Genomic DNA, 22,538 nt, shown 5'->3' on the forward strand with positions numbered 1-22,538 from the left:
AGTTCTCTTGCTTGAGGGCACACTCGGGCACACTATTCTATCTTATTTCTCTTCTTCTTGTTATTTTGAAGTTTTATAACATATATATGAAAGATTTATTTTAATATCATTGTTCTTAAATTTTTCTTGTAGTTTATTTCCTTGCCTCACTGGGCTATTTTCCCTGTTGGAGCCCCTAGGCTTAAAGCATCCCGCTTTTCCAACTAGGGTTGTAGCTTAGCAAGTAATAATAATAATAATAATAATAATAATAATAATGATATTCAGCCTTCGAGAAAATTATGAAGCAAAAATTTGATATTCTTCAACTTAAGTTCAAGCTGAGGGTAGCCAGCTTCCAATTGGGTGATCACGCCCGTGTAAGCTTGGGCGCGGGCGACCAGCCTGCCCTTCAGGGACTGCTGGGCGTCGTCTGAAGGAGCGGCCAGTGTTTTATAGCGACCTTCCCGCACCGCCGTCAGGTGGCAAAGGCGGGCCCTTTGCTCCTGAAGGCGTAGTTGCTCCTGTGCAAAGTAAGTAATAACTTTAGGCAATGAATTATTGATATATATATATATATATATATATATATATATATATATATATATATATATATATAAAGAGAGAGAGAGAGAGAGAGAGAGAGAGAGAGAGAGAGAGAGAGAGAGACTCGACTAGGATATAAAATCACAAGACTTCAAAACAAGAAAACTCTAACCCAAAACAGTAGAAGACCATGGTACAGAGGCTATGGCACTACCCAAGACTAGAGAACAATAGTTTGATTTTGATATAAAGTTTCTCAAAGCTGTAAGGAGAGAGAGAGAGAGAGAGAGAGAGAGAGAGAGAGAGAGAGAGAGAGAGAGAGAGAGAGAAGGACATATAATAGGCTAGATTGACAAAAATAATAAAAAATGGGTCCCTGGAGATTGCAAACTAAGTAAGAAAAGGAAGAAAAGACGATGGGTTGACGAACTAGGAAGATTTGTAGGTATAGACTTGCATAGAAGGACCACAAACAGATGGAAGTGGAAGGACATGTCTGAGGCCTTTGTCCTGCAGTGGACTAGCAACGGCTGATAATGATATATACAAAGTATAAATTTCGAGAACCAACAGTCAAACCGTATCCATGAACTATCTCTCAAACCTAGGCCTACCTCTTGTTTCTTAACGAGTTTCTCCTCCAGGTGCTGCGCTGCCTCCTGCAGTAGTCTCACGTTCTGGGCGTAGAGGCGCTCTTTCCTGTGACACTCGTCCTCCAGGCGGGATCTCTCCTGCTTCGCGTCCTCGGTGGCAATTTGAATGTCGTTCAGATGCTGGAAATGTAATAGAAGCATTGATTGGTCGAGTTAAACTTCTAGAATGAATAATTATCGTGTTTTAAAAAAATAACTGTAGCCTATTATTATTATTATTATTATTATTATTATTATTATTGGTTAAGCTACAACTCTAGCTGGGAAAGTAGGATGCTATAAGCCTAAGGTTCCAACAGGAAAAAAAATAGCCAAATGAAGAAAGTAAATAAGGAAATAAACTATATTATTATTATTATTATTATTATTATTTTTATTATTATTATTATTATTATTATTATCAGCTAAGCTACAACTCTAGCTGGGAAAGTAGGATGCTATAAGCCTAAGGTTCCAACAGGAAAAAATAGCCCAATGAAGAAAGGAAATACGGAAATAAACTATATTATTATTATTATTATAATTATTATTATTATTATTATTATTATTAGCTAAACTACAACTCTAGCTGGGAAAGTAGGATGCTATAAGCCTAAGGTTCCAATGGGAAAAAATAGCCCAATGAAGAAAGGAAATAAAGTATATTATTATTATTATTATTATCATTATTACTATTATTATTAGCTAAACTACAACTCTAATTGGAAAACCAGGATCCTATAAGCCTAAGGTTCCAATAAGAAAATATAGCCCAATGAAGAAAGGAAATAAGGAAATAAAGTATACATTATTATTATTATTATTATTATTAGCTAAGCTACAACTCTAGCTGGGAAAGTAGGATGCTATAAGCCTAAGGTTCCAATAAGAAAATATAGCCCAATGAAGAAAGGAAATAAGGAAATAAACTTTATATTATTATTATTATTATTATCATTATTATTATTATTATTATTATTATCAGTTAAGCTACAACTCTAGTTGGAAAACCAGGATCCTATAAGCCTAAGGTTCCAACAGGAAAAAATAGCCCAATAAAGAAAGGAAATACGGAAAAAAACTATAAATGAAAACTAATGAATAAAAGATATAAAATATCATAAGAATCATTAAAACGTTAAACTATACAAGTCAAATAGCCTATAAACTATGAAGACAGACTAGTAGGCCTATAGTGGTAGCCCTGCTCAAAAACCATATGCGTAATAAGTCAAATAGCCTATAAACTATGAAGACAGACTAGTAGGCCTATAGTATCAGCCTGCTAGAAAAACATTTGCATAATAAGTTGAAATAGAAATGTTATTACCTAAGAAACAAACTTAATAACGGATAAAGAAGACAGACTAGTAGGCCTATAGTGGTAGCCTGCTAAGAAACCATTTGCGTAATAAGTTGAAATAGAAATATTTTTACCTAAATAAACAAACTTAATAACGGATAAAGAAGACAGACTAGTAGGCCTATAGTGTCAGCCCTGCTCAAAAAACATTTGCGTAATAAGTTGAAATAAAAATGTTTTTTACCTAAATAAACAAACTTAACTGATAAAGAAGACAGACTAGTAGGCCTATAGTGTCAGCCTGCTAAAAAACCATTTGCGTAATAAGTTGAAATAGAAATATTTTTACCTAAAGAAACAAACTTATTATTATTATTATTATTATTATTATTATTATTAATTGCTAAGCTACAACCCTAGTTGGAAAAGCAGAATGCTACAAGCCCAGGGGCTCCAACAGGGAAAATAGCCCAGTGAGGAAAGGAAACAAGGAAAAAATAAATATTCTAAGAATACTAAAATAAATATCTTCTATATAAACAATAAAAACTTAAACAAAACATGGGGAAGAGAAATTAGATAGAATAGTGTGCCCGAGTGTACCCTCAAGCAAGAGAACTCTAACCCAAGATAGTGGAAGACCATGGTACAGAGGCTATGGCACTACCCAAGACTAGAGAACAATGGTTTGATAAAGAAATGAATCATTTGGGCTAATACCTTTTTGGATTTGCCAATCTTCCTTTTTAGTATATCCTGGTGCATCAGCCTAGTGGCCTTCGCCGAGTTGGGATCTCTCCTGAGTTTGTCGATTGTCGCCATGGCTCGTCCCTTCAAGGCGACCTCTACCGAGACGCTTTGCTCCAATTGGCTGGCCAGTTCCTTCTGCGTGGCTTCCAGGGCACGCCATCTTGCCTGTATTAATATTATTATTATTATTATTACTTGCTAAGCTACAACCCTATTTGGAAAAGCATGATATAAGCCCAAGGGCTCCAACAGGGGAAACTCTACCGAAACGCTTTGCTCCAATTGGCTGGCCAGTTCCTTCTGCGTGGCTTCCAGGGCTCGCCATCTTGCCTGTATTAATATTGTTATTATTATTACTTGCTAAGCTACAACCCTAGTTGGAGAAGCATGATACTATATGCCGAAGGCTGCATGAGTCTTTTTATTGTTTATATATGACATATCTGTTTTTGACGTTAATAGTTTATATAGGACATATCTGTTTTGACGCTGTTACTGTTTTTAACGTGATATATTATTAATTTATTCTCATCACTTATTTATTTCCTTATTTCCTTTCCTCGCCAGGCTATTTTTCCCTGTTGGAGCCCTCGGGCTTATAGCTTCTTGCTTTTCCAACTAGGGTTGTAGCCTGGCTAATAATAATAATAATAATAATAATAATAATAATAATAATAATAATAATAATAATAATAAGGGCTCCAACAGGGAAAATAGCACAACGAGGAAAGGAAATAAGAAAATAAACTACAAGAGAAGTTTAATAATAACAGGATCTTTGTACAATCAACAATGTATCATAGATTAGGTTAATCTATACGTAAGACTAAAGGTATACACTGTCAAACGTTTCGTCGAACCCGTTTGTCGAACCTGCTTCTCAAACGGTTCGAAGAGTTGGAGTCAGTCACAAATGCACAAGGTTTATGGACAATGAAGCCCCTGAGTCAGGCGAGAACAGATTTTCTTCGAACCATTCGACGAACGTGTTCGACAACCTAATACCCCATTCACACGTTCGAACATCACCAAACACTTCCCTGTCGAACCGCGTCGAACGTGTTCGACGAACGTGTTCGACCACCAAATACCCCCTTCACACGTTCGCACATCACCAAACACTTCCCTGTCGAACCGCGTTCGACGAACCGTTCGACCAAACCTCGCTTAAGACCAATATCCACTATACCTGCATGCGGTTGATTTCCGTCTTCATGGCGTGGAGGTCTCCCTCCGTCCCCGTCTCCTTGCGAAGGGCGTCCCTGGCGTCCCTTATCTCCACCAGGCTTCTCTCCCACTCGGTCCTGATGCGAGAGGCCTCTAGGATTTTCCCCTCAATGTCATCCTTCGCTTTCCTCAAGTCTGACATCTCTTGGTCCTTCTTGTCTGCTTCTTCGTTCAATTCCTTAGGGAATTAAAAATATTTTTTTTTATTTAGGGAGTAATTGCAAAGGTAAATCACTCCTTCCCCTCCCTGAACTCCTCATCCACTCCTAACTTCTCACCCCGCCCCCCTAGAAATCCTTCTCCTCCACATAGGCCTAATCCTCCTCCTCATACTTCAGGAATGATTATTCACTCATATGTTGGTCCTAAGATTAATGTCAACAATGATGGACATATACTTTAATAGACCTACAATTAGGCCTACTGTGATCCTCATCATCATCATCATCATCATCTACGCCTATTGACGCAAAGGGCCTCGGTTAGATTTCGCCAGTCGTCTCTATCTTGAGCTTTTAATTCAATACTTCTCCATTCTTCATCTACTTCGAGCTTCATAAGTCCTCAGCCATGTAGTCCTGGGTCTATTAATGAGCATAGCAAGTGACTCCATAGTTCGCTGATATTTAAACATGCATAAAGAACTAGATTATAATAGAGTTTACTTTTTCTAAAATATAAGTTTATTTTTGTTTACTTTGAAAAGGTTTTGTTTGATAGGCCTACACTTCTTACTACAATTTTTTTTCTCCCCTTGTTTAGTTAGTATAGGACTAATAATAATTAAACTCCAAGTTTAACACCACTTTATAATAGATGTGATATAAAATAACCCTTAGTACTGTATATTGGAGCAAAACCAATACATAATATTGATTAGTGAGTATGAAACAAATATAGCATCTTGCTTTTCCAACTAGGGTTGTAGCTTGGCTAATAATAATAATAATAATAAATATAATAATAATAATAATAATAATAATAATAATAATAATAATAATAATAATAAAGGTTGAGATTTCTTTAGTTAAAGACTGGATTTTGAAAAAGAAAAAACAGGAACGAGATTTTCAAAACCTGTATTAAATCTTATTTTTCTTTTTCTTAATTATGGAATTAACGATTTTAAAATACAGTATTCTAAAATGACGGCAATTTATTCAAATTGTGAATAAAGCAAAAAGATTTAGTCAACTTGATTTACTAACTTTACCAGGGAGAAGAATACAAAAAGTTAAAAAAAAAATTGGTAGTGTGAATTTCGGCTTTTGGTTGCGGCAGTAAACAGTTTTTTCAGTGAAATTGTGATATAATTGGTTAATTAAATTAGGAAAATATGTTGCTCTAACAATAATAACGACGATTAAGGTTAAATGTGTCACTAGACATTCACCAGGTATATATTTATCCATTAGAAAACAGAGAAACAGAAGACAACTCAATGTTCCTACATCAAGTTGAGCGTTTGAATAACATTGATACTCAAGAAAAACAGCTGTTTGCTTGATCAAGAGAAAATAGTAAGTAATCCAGAACTTATATTAAGAGAAAATATTTTAATGCTTTCAAGTCCAAGAATAAGAGATTATTTTTGTGTTATGGTTTAGGCTACACTCGCTTAAACCTAAATATTTTGACAAAGTATTTTCCATGTTTACCACAATTATCGTGAAAGGTCTATCCTTTTAAATTTCAGAATGATACAGTTTTTAAGTTTAGTATGTCTTCTTAATATGCCTTAGCCGAAAATCTCATATATCCTTAAAAAAATTGTTTTTAATCTAGATAATGTAATTATAGTACTATTAATCTCTTGTCAAACCTTCAGGCATAATTACATTTGGGAGTTCTAGACTTGATGTGCATTCAAATAGTTAGTAATTTGGTACATTTACGGGTTCATTAGTGGTTATTTCAGGATTCTGATCAATATAAGGATAATAGGCCATAGATAAGTACAATAATACCTTATACCAGATACAGTAAGTGGTACGATCTGGTACCCTAGATCAGGTTAAGGTCTGGAGATGGATGAAGCCTAGCCCTGTCCGGTTAGGTTCTGCGTTCTTTATTTAACTGTTTTTCCTATATATCCCTCATCCTCCCCCCCAAAAAATAAATGAAGTTCTCATTAGGAAAGGATCCACATCTCTATAATACCAATTCCTTATAACAATGATTCTTGGTTCTGTAAGTGATACAGTGAAGTGCCCTAGATCAGGTTAAGCCGATGGGTGAACCCTGCCCTTGTCGGGTTAGGCTCTGCATTCTTTATTTAACTGTTTTTCCTATATATCCCTCATCCTCCCTCAAAAATAAATGAAGTTCTCATTAGGAAAGGATCCACATCTCTAGAATACTAATCCCTTATAAAAATGATTGTTAGAAATGTTCGAAACACACGAATCAGGTTTCAGGAACAGCGGGACTTACAGCTCCGAAGTACAGTCCCGTCAGTTTGAAAAATATAACTGTTATTTCAAGGTTCAAATGGGTGCTGTTGCAAGAAAAATATTACCAAAAACTAAGATGTTATGCCTATTTGGTAGCAATAACTACATTTATTTGTATTTAGATATCTTGCTGGAAAGATTATCTACTGAATTCTTGGACTTGGTAATTTATGGCGTCGTATAGAATTAAATTTTGAGAGATTTGGAAGAAGCTTTCAAGTTCAGCTGATGACATTATTTTTATAATTATTATTATTATTATTATTGTTGTTGTTATTGTTGTTGTTGTTATTATTATTATGCCACAACCCTAGTTGGAAAAGCAGGATGCTATAAAACCTAAGAGCACCAACAGAGAAATTAGCCCAGTGAGGAAAGGATATAAGGAAAAAAAGGAAAAATTAAATAGATGTTTAGACAGCTATTTAGGCCTACCCATGGATTATTCACCATGAACATTCGTAAAAGTATTGTGAACATAGTGAATAGGCCTATAACAGAATTTATTTGATAATAAGTTATCGCTCAAAATTATATGTTTTTGACATAGCATTTGTACTGTGGTTGGCAGTGGTTCTAATTATCTAGAAAATTCTATAAAATGATTGATTTTATTATATTTTTACCATTATGGCAATCAGTAATTTTATTAAATAAGTCTAAAATCATAGTTACTACCCAGGCGGTTTCATGCTGTTACATATTGTTATATATTATCAAGTAGAATATATATATATATATATATATATATATATATATATATATATATATATATATATATATATATATATATATATATATATATATATATACAGATCATTGGAATACCACCATTTTAACGTATCAATTTGTATTAATAATGGCTCTTTTTTGGTCTTATGGAAGCAGCTATAATATTTACTCCTCCTAAAATTATGAAGTCATGATAGATTCGGTTTGTCAAAATTTGTGTTGACGAAATGACCAATGAACAAAATGGTTTGCAGTCGAAACGTATCTGAATTAGAGACTAATTTTCCTCCTGTGTCAAATTAACCACAGAAATAACATTACGAAGACAAATTAACGTCATTTATCTTATTATCAATTCTAATATTCGGTACCAGATGTTCTCTCTCTCTCTCTCTCTCTCTCTCTCTCTCTCTCTCTCTCTCTAAAACATTGTTCATGGTTTACCTCTACCATTTTGATTCTTATTGTCACTTTAATGATACATGTGAATATTGTTGGATCATCATCAATCATCATCATCATCATCTCCTCCTACGTCTTGTAACACAGTGAACTGTACGTCATATATGTACTTTGCAATGTAGGCCTATTTGATATGTAGGCTAGGCCTTAGGCTTATAGCGTGGCCCAGTGTTCTCTACCTAACCAAACAAGACATATTTTATACATTTTACCTTCAGTTTTGCCATGAGTTGAGTCTCGGAGGCGTCACTCTCCCTGGAAAGCGTCTCCCTAGCTGTCTTTTCCAGGTGGAGTCTGGCATCCAGAGTGGCTACTGCACTGTGCAGGCGCTGCTGGGTTCTCAAGGCGTCCTTTAGACCGTTGCGCTCAGTTTCCACGTTTCCCTCGAGCCTCGTCAGGCGGCTCTTCAAAATGTTCAGTTCTGGGGAGGCATTGTGATTGGCATTAGAGATATCAAATCACCTATTAGTAATTTGGTCTAAAAACTATATCAGTTATTGATAATGGTATGGTAACACTGATGAGATGAATTAGTATTACCATTAATTGCTTAGCAACAACCCTAGTTGGAAAAGCAGGCTGCTATAAGTCCTTTCCCGATCATGAATCCATAGAGCTGTTTCTCAATCTTTACAATCTCTCATCTAGTACTCTCTCAAAAGGTTTCAACCAGTGCTCTGTTAGTTTAATTCCCCTGTAGTTATCACAATCCATGACATCTTTATGCTTAAATAAAGACACCTTTAGACTCTCCTCCCAGTCTTCAAGCATTATTTCCTCTTCCCATTTTGCTATTAATAAAGCTAGCATCCATTCTTCTCCCTGCTGTAGCTATAATATCTTGATCATTTCAATTTGAAATTGGTGGACCTAGTGCTTTACCATTCTTTATTTTACTCAATGCCCACTTCACTTCCGAGCTCCTTATATCCATCACTGGCCCCTCCACCCTTTGTGCTTCTCCTAGCTCCTCTCTCTCTCATTTTCAGTATTCAATAGGTGTTCAAAATATTCTCTCCATCTCTTCTTAATATCTTCAGCCCTATGCAATATAACACCATCTCCCTCCCTGATAATTCCTAGTTGCCGCAAATCCTATCTTTGTCTGTTCCTCTAGTTTGAAATCTTATGGATATCCTTATCTCCTTCCCTTGTTTCTATCCTTTCATATATATATATATATATATATATATATATATATATATATATTGGTCAGAATCAGTCATAACCAGATGACCTCCATAATTGACCTCATCATCATACCTTGGTTAAGCCTTGTCAAATTTTGTACTGAGCGTTCCCGATTTTGCTGTGCCTCCAAAAGATGGCGCTGCACTGTCAAAGCTTCTTCTTCTAGGGTGGTTTTTTCAGCCTCTCGGTCTCGCAGAAGGGTCCGTAGGCGTCTTTCCTCTCTCTCGGCAGGCGGGGCTTCACTACCCTAAGAATGGATGTAAGAAAAGAAAAAACATGACAGTTATTTGCCAGGAATACTTGTCGTAAGTAACTCTTACTTTCAGGGTATTGTAGTAGGTTCAGATATCTTTAAATAGAGTATATAATATTGTACGTTGAAATTTAGCTTAAGGGTGTGTTCACATGAACAGGTAGTGCCATTGTCAGGAATGAGCAACAATGATGTTAGAACACTGAAAACCAAAGGTATGGATCTAGAAATAAACAATGCTACCAGATCTAGCTTAGCCCCATTATGTTTTTACTGTTTCACTTGGCAAAGACTGGTGGACAAAAATGAAAATCTATGTCTACTACCAGGTACTTAACTCAGTTGAACTTTGAGCTTAGAAGTGGACTGCAGTAATGTTGCCTTATGAGTGGTAAAATTGAAATTAGAATAAAAAAATAGCAATGATATGTCATAATTGCTAAATTTTAGAACTGCAAACACGAGTGATGCTCTGGGCTCTAGCCCTTGGTGTTCTCGCTTCTGATTCTGATGTCGTCTGAGCCTTGGTAATAATGTTTGCCTGTCGAATACTGCCCAGTATCAGTATCCGACTTATGTTCCTGAAATATGTCGCTCCTCCTACCAGTCAGAAACCATTGTGCATGATGCATGGTGACTGCCCCGATATCGCTGTCTGTTTTGCCTTTGCACAAGATCAAAGGAAAATTACCCAAGAATGTGTTAAATGCAGATTTACTCGAACACTCGGCAAACACATGTAGCACAACATGTACCACTTGCCAGAACAGAGGAGCAATGAGATAATGTTAAATTGCAAGCAAAGTGAGCATGGTGGAGCAAAGACAGTTCAACTAAGTGATGAATTAGATAATTAAAATAATGCACATACACATTTGCTGTGGTGGGTGGAGTAACCGAAGAGTTTCTGCATGTTAGGTAGAGCAGCAGAGTTCTGGGTTACAAGTCAGAAAACTGCTGTCTTGTATTGTTGTCACACACTAGGAAGATGGTGCTTGAATGATCATGGAAGTTTCAAATTAACCAAGATGGAAATTGTTCTACAGTGTTCCACTATAAACTGATAATTAATTGGATAAGCAACTTCTTTAAAAGCAAATATCCAGTGCTTTAGATCTTGATTAGCTATTGGCAGTACCTTGATCAAACAATTTCTGCTGAACATCAACTTACCCACACTAGTAATTTTCTGAACTTTACTCTGTAACTTATTGGAATAGTTTTTACTAAAAATCAAGTTCCATTTGGCAGAAGTATTTATAGACTTCGCCCCCTTGCTTGAAATAAAAACACAAGTTATTCTAACAATTTGCAGAACTTTAACTGGTAACTTAGCATGCTCTATCAAAAAAAGCCTTTACCAGTAACTTGGCTGGAAATCTCTCCCCTTTTAATAATAATAATAAAAAAAAACAGTTTATTCAGAAGTTACTTGACCATCAATTTAGAGATTTCCAAAGATTTACTCACCAGCTAAACGAAAAGGTTATACGGAATAGTGTTACTCACGCCAGCAATTTCCAGAGCTTTCACGAGGTCCTTGTTGATCCTGTCGACAGCGCACTGGTTGGCGCTGATTCTCTCCTGTCCCCTTCGCAGGTCGGTTTCGAGCCTGTTAATTAGTTGGAAATCAAATTAGACATGACACTGAATGATGACGTGGAAGTGTGCTCTAAAGCAGTGGTTCCCAACCTGGGGGGAAATTTGAAGCTACCTACTAACTAAAAAAAATATCAGGTGACAAAGCTAGCCCTGATATTGATACACTGGTGCACAAGAAGCAGCCTCAACCTTCTCACTAATTCAATTTTGAAGTAGAAGAATAAACAAAAGTCCTTTTATTTTGGTACTAGCCGCTCTCCATATACTGATAAACAAATCGTTACAGAGTAAAATGGATAGAGAGCAGTTAGTAACAACTAACCTCATAGCTCTATGGCTATGCGGTTAGTTGTTACTAACCGCTCTCTATCCATTTTACTCTGTAACTATTCGTTTATCAGTATATTTGTATAATGGAAAAATAAATTAGGAAGTCGTCGCAGTGTGTTTCAACTACTCTTTCCCTCATACACATGAAGGGGGTAATCTGGAGGGTTGCACTGGGTGCAGGGGGGGAAATGGCAGGAAAAAGGTTGGGAACCACTGCTCTAAAGTATCCAAGCTGAGTTCTAGGAGAGTGCTATATCTCTTCGAGAATGCAAAGCTTTGCATACCTCTTCTCTTACTTACATTTACTTCTTCTCTCACTTCCGATCAAGGAGCAGAGCTCCATTATCTAATTAATAACTTAGTTTAAACGGATTTTACTCCTTTTCTTTTATAATAATAAATGTTTAATCATATTTATCATATTTCATAATACCAACAGTTTATAAAAAATGGATGGTAGATATCTTACTATAGCAGAAAATTGGTGGTAGGTATAATACTATAGTGTAATTATTACATGAAATAGGAATATTAATGCTAAACACACACATATATGTATTCATAAGACTCAATACTACGCAGTACTCTAGAAGTTTTATTCCAGCTGTTACCAAGTTGTGGAATGATCTTCCTAATCGGGTTGTTGAATCAGTAGAACTTCAAAAGTTCAAAGTTGGAGCAAATGCTTTTTTGTTGACCAGACGGACATGAGTCTTTTTATAGTTTATATATGACATTTTTGTTGTTGACGTTGTTAATAGTTTATATATGATATATCTCTTTTGACATTACTTTTTTTAGAATGATTTATTGTTAATTTGTTTTCTTCAGTTATTTATTTCCTTATTTCCTTTCCTCACTGGGCTATTTTTCCCTATTGGAGCCCCTGGGCTTATAGCATCTTGCTTTTCCAATTAGGGTTGTAGCTTGGATAGTAATAATAATAATAATAATAATAATATACATAGATATGGGCACCATGGCCAAGTGATTCTACGCTCAGGCTATAAATTTCTGGTACCTCGTCAGTCCTTGGTTATTGCCTACAAGTTTTTCCAACTGTGAAGGGCAGGTGTGTTTGTTTAATGTAAGCATTCCTGTATACTACTTTAATAACTCAAAATAACGAGAGAGGAAGAGAGAATACTATACCTCACTATATCTGCATCAAGTTTTTCAACCACCAGCTTAGCCGCGTCCCTGTTCGAAGTCTGGGCAAGAACGGCGGCTCGGCCATCGGAGGCTTTTAGGGCGGCGTCTGCAGCGCTACGCTCCCGTTCAATCAGCTCGTCCTCCTGAGGGGAAAGGATATTATGTCACTTTGATATTCAAAGTGTTAATGTGTGGATCAGAAACGTGGATTCTAACACGAAAAGAGGAAGAAAAGCTTAAGAGAACATAGGCCTATAAATGAATTTTAAAAGGAAGCAAAGAATTTAAAAACAGTATTTTTTCAATATTAAACTTACCCGATAATCATGTAGCTGTCAACTCTGTTGCCCGACAGAATTCTATGGAGGGATACGCCAGCTATCACAATACTAGAAGGGGGTGTACTTACCAGCGCCACCTGTGGCCAGGTACTCAAGTACTTCTTGTTGACACCTCCTCAATTATTCCTCTGTCGTGCTTCTGACAAGACGTTCTGGGACACGCTTATGTTCTTGGAGTATTTTCACGACTTTGGTGAAGTATTTCTCTTTGATTTCGGCTGTCGCTTTACTGGAAACTTCTATTTTAGCTTAGTTAGCTTTTGGAATTAATTTGATTAATTTTGGTGACGAAGAGAGTATGAACTCTCGTTCACCTTTCAATGGCCGACCCTTCCCTTAGACGGAAGTGTTGGTGTCTAAGAGAGTATAGACTCTTTTTCTTAATTTTGCTTAACAAAAGTTATAGATTTATTTTATATCTCTCCGCCTCTTATAGGCCTCTTCGATTAACTTCCTTTTATTATAAACTTATTAAAATTAATTTTTATATTTGTTTATATTCGACCTTCCTAATAGTAGGCGGTCTTTTCTTGGTACCGAAGTTAATTATCGTGAGCCCGTCATTTCGGTTTTACCTGTTAACATATTATGCTATTTTAAGGTCTTTGAAAGAATTTCTTTGATAGTCTCGTACTTTTTCAAAGTTGAACTAACGTTTTGTTTGTCTCGGCAGTTGTTGACCTTCAGAACGTTTCAACTTGCACTCTATCGTTACGATAGAGAAAGAATGTTCACGGTTTCACATTGCAGTAAAGAGTAACCGTTTTCTAGCGTTTTGTTCATTCTTTCTTAACTTAATGGTTTTGATCCTAATAAGGAACTTTTCTTTTTGGGAAATATTTCAGTTTTTTCCTTTAACAATAATATGTTTTAACGATATATATGATTGGGCTCTTCTCTCAGGTTCTAAGTCAAGAGAGAGAGAGATAGAGACGGAGGGAGAAAGAGGATAAACGTTTCCCTCAAGCCTGCCAGGCGTACGAGTAACGTCGTTATCGTTTTGCTCTTATCCCTAGTCTCTTTAGGGGAAGAAACTAAACGTTTCTAGAGTGATCTAGTGTTTAGTCTCTTTCCAGCCACTGAATTTTCTTTCATTAGATTTTTCTGTTACATTGTAATTCTGTTTTCGCAATTACTAACTTTTGAGAAGGATAGAATTGCGTGTTTCAGGTACAAACCACTTAAAGTTTCGAGTTCAGTGAAATAAGTGCAAACAGAAATCAAAGTGATAAGTGATTAGCGCAAAGTATGTCAGTGTTATGCGTGAGGGTACTTTTGTGCGCGCCAGTCGTCCTCCCAGTCCGGGACCTCTTGCAAGCTCCCAAGCCCAGGGGAGAAGCAATGTCGAAGGATTAAAGGGTTCGGCAGGCCTTGATCGGCGCACAGAAGTATCCTCGGTGGTTGTGGGCGTGTCTTACCGAGACCGTCACTCCCACCCGCAGACGATTGAGCCCTTATTTTGCTCGTCTGCAGAAGAGATTTAGAGGAGAAAATATAGGCAGAGTAACGCTGGTCTCAGGTCTCAAGACCTCTTAAACGTAAGTCCAGACCTATGCCAGACGTACGAAGTAAAGTTCAACAACCCGGATGCAGTCATTGGGTTAGCTCTGACTCTCCTCAGTCATCAGTTTGTCGGGCTGAGAGTGCGCCTACACTCCCCCCGCCTATGCTCGCTCCACCTGATCGCAGTACCACCTGCCAGGCGTACGATGTTGTGGACTCTACTACAGTCCATGCAAGCACAGCTTTCGGACCTGATGCGTGAGTGTCGTGCTGAGAGTGTTGCACCTCCTCCTCCTCCTGCACCGGTGGTGCACCAACCGCCTGCACCCGTTCAGCCTGTGCTGCACCCGCCTGCACCGGTGGTGCACCAACCGGCTGCACCCGTTCAGCCTGTGCTGCACCCGCCTGCACTCGCTGCACCCAGTCGCAGCACCTTCTGCCAGGCGTACGATGTTGTGGACTCAACTACAGTCCATGCAAGCACAGCTTTCGGACCTGTTGCGTGAGTGTCGGGCTGAGAGTGTTGCACCTCCACCTGCACCCTTTCAGCCTGTGCTCAACCCGCCTGCACTCGCTGCACCCAGTCGCAGCACCATCTGCCAGGCGTACGATGTTGTGGACTCTACTACAGTCCATGCAAGCACAGCTTTCGGACCTGTTGCGTGAGTGTCGGGCTGAGAGTGTTGCACCTCCACCTGCACCCGTTCAGCCTGTGCTCAACCCGCCTGCACTCGCTGCACCCAGTCGCAGCACCATCTGCCAGGCGTCCGATGTTGAACCTCTTTCTGTGTTCGCTGTTCCCAGTGTTGTTCAGCCTCAGCCTTCTTTAAGGCAACCTTTGGTTTGGGATCAGGAGGATTACTCCTCTCTTCCTCCTCCTCCCCTGGCTGCTCCACCGGTGGTGCAACTCTCGGTGGAGGTACAACCTCTTCCACCTGTGAGTCAGTCTCCTCAGCTGCTGCACCGAGCTCAACCCGTGCACCCTGATCCTGCGCCTCAGACACCTCTGCTTGCGGGAACTTTACCTTGTTCTGCGCAACCTCGGTCTCTTCACGCTCCACTCATACCACAGGAACAGGAACTTTCTGCACCTTCCACTGTTGTTGTTCCAGCTCGTTCTGACTCTGCTGTTCAGCATACCTTACCTCCATTTTCAAACCATGGCAAAAATATGAATCATGAGTTATGAATGTAAGGTAAACATTATGTTGATTTTTAAACCCCATGCAAGCATGCATAAAGCACTCTAGCACTGGTCATGGAATTTCTGAGAATGTTAAACGCCATGCACACGCTCTGCTTTCCTTACAGCAGGCTCTGCTTACAGCAGGCTCTGCTTACTACATGCTCAGCATTCAGCATGCTCTGCATTCAGCATGCCCTGCATACAACATGCTCTGCATACAGCATGCTCTGCATTCAGCATGCTCTGCATACAACATGCTCTTCATACAGCATGCCCTGCATACAGCATACTCTGCATTCATCATACTCTGCATACCTTACCGCATGCTTCTCAACATATCTTGGGTTGTTGCCAACTCACTAGACTGTCAAGCAGTTTCATAACGTTGCCTTCTAGTCTGCTGCTTTTGCACCAGTGAACCCTCACTCAGAGAACTTAGCTTTTCTAGGATAAGGTCCCTGTAGATGAGAAAGTTCTTTTCTCCCTCCTTCTGATATTCCCTTGAGGACTCTGTCATTTGGAGGGAGCCTTTAGCTGCATAACCTCTTATGGACTTTTATTTAAGCATAACAGGCTTACAGGGAAGGTAATGGTTCCACTTCAGCCGCTAATCCCGTCTGTTACCACACCTGCTCCCATAGACCTTGAACTGTGTTGCATGACATGCAGTCCAAGCTTAGTCCTTGTTAGAGGATTTTTTGTTTACGGAGTCAATGTGTCACGGGGAAGACGTTCAACAACCAACAGAAGGGACTTGTTGTGACGCAGTGCGGCTACCTCAGCAACCCGTTAAGGAGTTGTCTGTACGACCCAGATAGTCTAGACAGATTCGGGTTGTCACTGTATTTCCTCGCTTGCCCATGATTGACAGTTTACAGACTGTGCAGCAGTATCATGATCTTGTGTCCGGCTCCGTCAGACGACTGGCTTTTAAGAGCTCCCACAAGTCGTCGCTGTCTGGAGATTTTCAAATGGACTATGGTTCTGACCAAGGAACTGGGCCTCCTGGTCAATTTTGAGGAGTCTCAGCTAGTTCCATCCCAGACCATTGTTTCCTTGGGTATGGATCTTCAGAGTCGAGCTTTTCGGACTTGTCCGTCGGCCCCAAGGATCTTCCAAGCCCTAGAATGCATCCAGAGCATGCTGAGAAGGAACCGATGCTTAGTCAGGCAGGGGATGAGTCTAACAGGGACACTTTCATCGCTGGCCCTGTTCATCGAGTTAGGGAGACTCCCCCTCCGCCCCCTTCAGTATCATCTAGCTGCTCACTGGATAAAGGACATGACGCTAGAGACGGGCTCAGTTCCTGTTTCCGAAGAGATGAGGTCTACTCTAACGTGGTGGAAGAACAGCATTCTTCTCAAGGAAGGTCTACCTTTGGCTGTTCAGACCCCCGACCACCGTCTCTTCTCGGACGCATCGGACACGGGCTGGGGTGCGACACTGGACGGACAGGAATGCTCGGGAACATGGAATCAGGAGCAAAGGACACTTCACATCTATTGCAAGGAGTTGTTGGCAGTTCATCTGGCCTTGATAAACTTCAAGTCCCTCCAGCTTAACAAGGTGGTGGAGGTGAACTCCGACTACACCACAGCCTTGGCTTACATCTCCAAGCAGAGAGGGACTCATTCGAGGAAGTTGTTCAAGATCGCAAGGGACCTCCTCATTTGGTCAAAGATCGAAAGCTCACGCTGGTAACGAGGCTCATTCAGGGCGATATGAATGTCATGGCAGATCGCCTCAGCCGTAAGGGTCAGGTCTTCCCCACAGAGTGGACCCTTCACAAGAATGTTTGCAGCAGACTTTGGGCCCTGTGGGGTCAGCCAACCATAGTTCTATTCGCTACCTCGATGACCAAGAAGCTCCTCTTGTATTGTTCTCCGATTCCAGACCCAGCAGCAGTTCGCGTGGATGCCTTTCTGCTGGATTGGTCCCATCTCAACCTGTATGCATTCCCGCCGTTCAAGATTGTCAACAGGGTACTTCAGAAGTTCGCCTCTCACAAAGGGACACGGTTGACGTTGGTTGCTCCCCTCTGACCCGCGAGAGAAGGGTTCACCGAGGTACTGCAATGGCTGGTCGACGTTCCCAGGACTCTTCCTCCTAGAGTGGACCTTCTGCGTCAACCTCACGTAAAGAAGGTACACCCAAACCTCCACGCTCTTCGTCTGACTGCCTTCAGACTATCGAAAGTCTCTCAAGAACTAGAGGCTTTTCGAAGGAGGCAGCCAGAACGATTGCCAGAGCAAGGACGACATCCACTCTCAGAGTCTATCAGTCTTAATGGGAAGTCTTCCGAAGCTGGTGCAAGGCCAATGCAGTTTTCCTCAACCAGTACCACTGTAACCCAGATTGCTGACTTCCTGTTACATCTAAGGAACGTAAAATCCCTATCAGCTCCTTCGATCAAGGGTTACAGAAGTATGTTGGCAGCGGTTTTCCGCCACAGAGGCTTGGATCTTTCCTCCAACAAAGATCTACAGGACCTCCTTAGGTCTTTTGAGACCTCAAAGGAACGTCGGTTGTCCACTCCAGGCTGGAATCTAGACGTGGTCCTAAGGTTCCTAATGTCATCAGGATTTGAACCGTTCCAATCAGCCTCTTTTAAGGACCTCACATTAGAAACTCTTTTCCTCGTGTGCTTAGCAACAGGTAAAAGAGTAAGTGAGATCCACGCCTTCAGCAGGAACATAGGTTTCACATCTGAAACGGCTACATGTTCCTTGCGGCTCGGTTTTTTTTTTTTGGCTAAAACGAGCTTCCTTCCCGTCCTTGCCCTAAGTCGTTCGAGATCCCAAGCCTGTCCAACATGGTGGGGAACGAACTAGAGAGAGTACTTTGCCCTGTTAGAGCTCTTAAGTACTATCTAAGAAGGTCAAAACCATTACGAGGACAATCAGAAGCCTTATGGTGTGCTATCAAGAAGCCTTCTCTACCAATGTCTAAGAACTCAGTTTCTTACTACATCAGGCTTCTGATTAGAGAAGCAAATTCTCATCTGAAGGAAGAAGACCTTGCTTTGCTGAAGGTAAGGACACATGAAGTGAGAGCTGTGGCTACTTCAGTGGCCTTCAAACAGAACCGTTCTCTGCAGAGTGTTATGGATGCAACCTATTGGAGAAACAAGTCAGTGTTCGCATCATTCCATCTCAAAGATGTCCAGTCTCTTTACGAGTACTGCTACACCCTGGGTCCATTCGTAACAACGAATGCAGTAGTAGGCGAGGGCTCAGCCACTACATTCCCATAATTCCATAACTTTTTAACCTTTCTCTTGAATACTTTTTATGGGTTGTTCGGTCGGCTAAGAAGCCTTCCACATCCTTGTTGATTTGGCGGGTGGTCAATTCTTTCTTGAGAAGCGCCGAGGTTAAAGGTTGTGATGAGGTCCTTTAGTATGGGTTGCAGCCCTGTATACTTTAGCACCTTTGGGTTGATTCAGCCTCCAAGAGGAACGCTGCGCTCAGTAAGGAAGACGAACTTAAAAAAGAGACAGAGTAACGGTTCAATTCGACTTCCTTACCAGGTACTTATTATTTCATTGTTATTTGAGATAACTGTTATATGAAATATGGGATACTTAGCTATCCTTTAATCTTGTACACTGGTTTTCACCCACCCCCCTGGGTGTGAATCAGCTACATGATTATCGGGTAAGTTTAATATTGAAAAATGTTATTTTTATTAGTAAAATAAATTTTTGAATATACTTACCCGATAATCATGATTTAATTGACCCTCCCTTCCTCCCCATAGAGAACCAGTGGGACCGAGGAATAATTGAGGAGGTGTCAACAAGAAGTACTTGAGTACCTGGCCACAGGTGGCGCTGGTAAGTACACCCCCTTCTAGTATTGTGATAGCTGGCGTATCCCTCCATAGAATTCTGTCGGGCAACAGAGTTGACAGCTACATGATTATCGGGTAAGTATATTCAAAAATTTATTTTACTAATAAAAATAACATATTAAAAAAAAACACGATGGTCAACATCTAGGCCTATAAATGAATTCTCAAATGAAGTAAATGCACTCACCATTATTTAAAAAAAAACAATAAAAACACTATGGTCATCACTTAGGCCTACACTTGAATTCTCAAATGAAGCAAATACACTCACCAGGATTTAAAACCAATAATAATAAAGAAAACACAATGGTCACCACCTAGGCCTATAAATGAATTCTCAAAGGAGGCAAAGGATTTAATAATAATAATTAAAAAAAACACGATGGTCAAGACCTAGGCCTACACTTGAATTCTCAAATGAAGAAATACACTCACCAAGTTCCTACATTTCTGCCTAATCTCTTTGATACGCCGACGAAGATTGGTGGCCGATTTCGAGATGGCCGTGTGCTCTCCCACCTTGTCAAGGGCCAGGTCCTCCAGACGGCGGTGTCGTTCAGTGGCTGTTCGGAGGCGCCTGTAGACGCCCTCCAGTCTCCGGTCTTCTTCGTGCGCCTCCTGCAGTGATTCAGATGTTGAAAATTATAGGCCTATGTTTGGTATTATTTTTATCAATTTTTTTGTCAGAATTTTGAAGAGGAATATGATTATAAGTTGAGCGTATTTTTCATTCCGTGTTCTATATATATATATATATATACACACATACACACACACATATATATATATATATATATGTGTATATATATGTATATGTATATATATACATATATATATATATATATATATGTATATATATATATATATATATACATATATATACTGTATATTTCTATATATATATACATATATATACTGTATATTTATATATATATATATATATATATGTATATAAATATATATATATATATATATATATAAATATACAGTATATATATGTATATATATATATGTATATATATACATATATATATATATATATACACACACACATATATATATATATATATGTGTGTGTGTGTATATATATATATATGTATATATATATATATATATACTGTATATTTATATATAGATATATATATATATATATATATACAGTATATATATGTATATATATACACACACACACACACACATATATATATATATATATAAAACAAATCAAACAACGAAATTATTACCTTTAACAACTGTCTATGCTGACCCTCCAAATTCTCCACTAGGTTGGTCAGCCCTTCGTGGCGTTCAGCTAACTGGTGGGACTCTTCCCTAGCCGTAGCCAGTCGAATACGCCTAGCCGTGACCTCTCGTTCGTGATAGAGCAGCCTGAAAGTATACACGACCCGTCAGGAATGATGGGTAAATATTTATATAGATATACGCCAGATTCAACCTTTTCCACCTTCCTTTCCTAATTACAATATGGCCGTTTCGGCAGTTTGTGGGATATTGTGGTTTCTGAGTGTATCTCTCGGGGTAGCCCTTCTCACCAGGGTATGGCTACTCTCTCTTCTTATTAGCCGATGGAAGGGGAGAGATGAGTTTTGATATATATATGTATATATATATATATATATATATGTATATATATATATATACTATATATACAGTATATATATTTACATATATATAAGTATATATATATATATATATATACATACAGTATATATATTTACACACACACACACACACACACACATATATATATATATATATGTGTGTGTGTGTGTGTAAATATATATACTGTATGTATATATATATATATATATATATACTTACATATATATGTGTAAATATATATACTGTATATATAGTATATATATACATATATATATTACATATATATATATAATATATATATATATATATATATACATATATATACGAAAGTGATTCAGTTTTGAAAGTCCTAGTTTAAAGGTCAAGGTCGAGCAAAAGGTCGACCGAAAAATACGCCTACAGTCTAAATTGATTCTGGGAAAGGCAAGCTGGTTTCGAGAAAAAAAGCTGCCATGGCGGAGTTCTGCACTGAGGGTGTTTTTCTAGTTGTTGTTATTATTATTATTATTATTATTATTATTATTATTATTACGACTAGTTAAGCTACAACCCTAGTTGGAAAAGCAGGATGCTATAAACCTAAGGGCTCCAGCAGCGAAAAATAGCCCAGTGAGGAAAGGAAATAAGAAAATAACCTACAAGAGAAGTAATGAACAATCAAAATAAAACATTTTAAAGAACAGTAACAACATTATAATAGATCTTTCATATATAAACTATAAAAAAGAGACTTATGTTATCCTGTTCACTTTATCAACATATAAACTTTCAAAACTTTGGCTGGAAGTTTGAACTTTTGAACTTGTACTTTCAAAACATTGGCTACAAATTTGAACTTTTGAACTTGTACTTTCAAAACATTGGCTACAAGTTTGAACTTTTGAAATTATTGCTTATTTTGAACTTTACCTGACAGAATGGGCCTCGTGTTTCATCTGTATATCTCGAACTGCTTTTCTTGTGTTGTAAAGCTGAAATATCAAAGGAATAAAAGTGAGATTAAAATTAGTGATTTATTACGCAAGATTTATATTCGGTCTCTATAAGTGAGCACTAAATTGATTTTATCATTAGTATGTTAATGCAATTGATTTTATCATTAGTATGTTAATGCAATTGATTTTATCATTAGTATCTTAATGCAATTGATTTTATCATTAGTAATTGTAATAGAATTTATTTTATCATTGGTATGCTAATGCAAGTGATTTATCATTAATTTGTTGTACAATTAATTTTATTATTAGTATGTTAATACAAGTGATTTTGTTATTAGTATGTTAATGCAATTGATTACATCATTATGTTAATACAATTGATTTTACCATTAGTATGGTAATACAATTGATTTCATCATTAGTATGGTAATACAATTGATTTCATCATTAGTATGGTAATACAATTGATTTCATCATTAGTAT

General features: G+C 38.3%; 1 protein-coding gene across 1 annotated transcript in view; it reads right to left on the bottom strand.

Moving 5' to 3' along the window:
• Positions 1-263: 263 nt before the first annotated feature.
• LOC137636644 (coiled-coil domain-containing protein 40-like) overlaps positions 264-22,538 on the bottom strand; it is a 39,028-nt gene continuing 16,753 nt past the window's right edge. Inside the window, exons 9-19 of the mRNA XM_068369041.1 lie at positions 22,027-22,088; positions 20,739-20,883; positions 19,930-20,112; positions 12,613-12,755; positions 11,038-11,140; positions 9,348-9,522; positions 8,297-8,505; positions 4,400-4,615; positions 3,181-3,375; positions 1,140-1,298; positions 264-503 (exon numbers count right to left, since the gene is read on the bottom strand). Coding sequence (XP_068225142.1) covers positions 264-503; positions 1,140-1,298; positions 3,181-3,375; positions 4,400-4,615; positions 8,297-8,505; positions 9,348-9,522; positions 11,038-11,140; positions 12,613-12,755; positions 19,930-20,112; positions 20,739-20,883; positions 22,027-22,088 — 1,830 coding nt within the window. The remainder of the gene's footprint in view (positions 504-1,139; positions 1,299-3,180; positions 3,376-4,399; positions 4,616-8,296; positions 8,506-9,347; positions 9,523-11,037; positions 11,141-12,612; positions 12,756-19,929; positions 20,113-20,738; positions 20,884-22,026; positions 22,089-22,538) is intronic.

Source organism: Palaemon carinicauda, unplaced genomic scaffold, assembly GCF_036898095.1.
Source record: "Palaemon carinicauda isolate YSFRI2023 unplaced genomic scaffold, ASM3689809v2 scaffold347, whole genome shotgun sequence".
In the NCBI taxonomy this organism is placed as follows: Eukaryota; Metazoa; Arthropoda; class Malacostraca; order Decapoda; family Palaemonidae; genus Palaemon; species Palaemon carinicauda.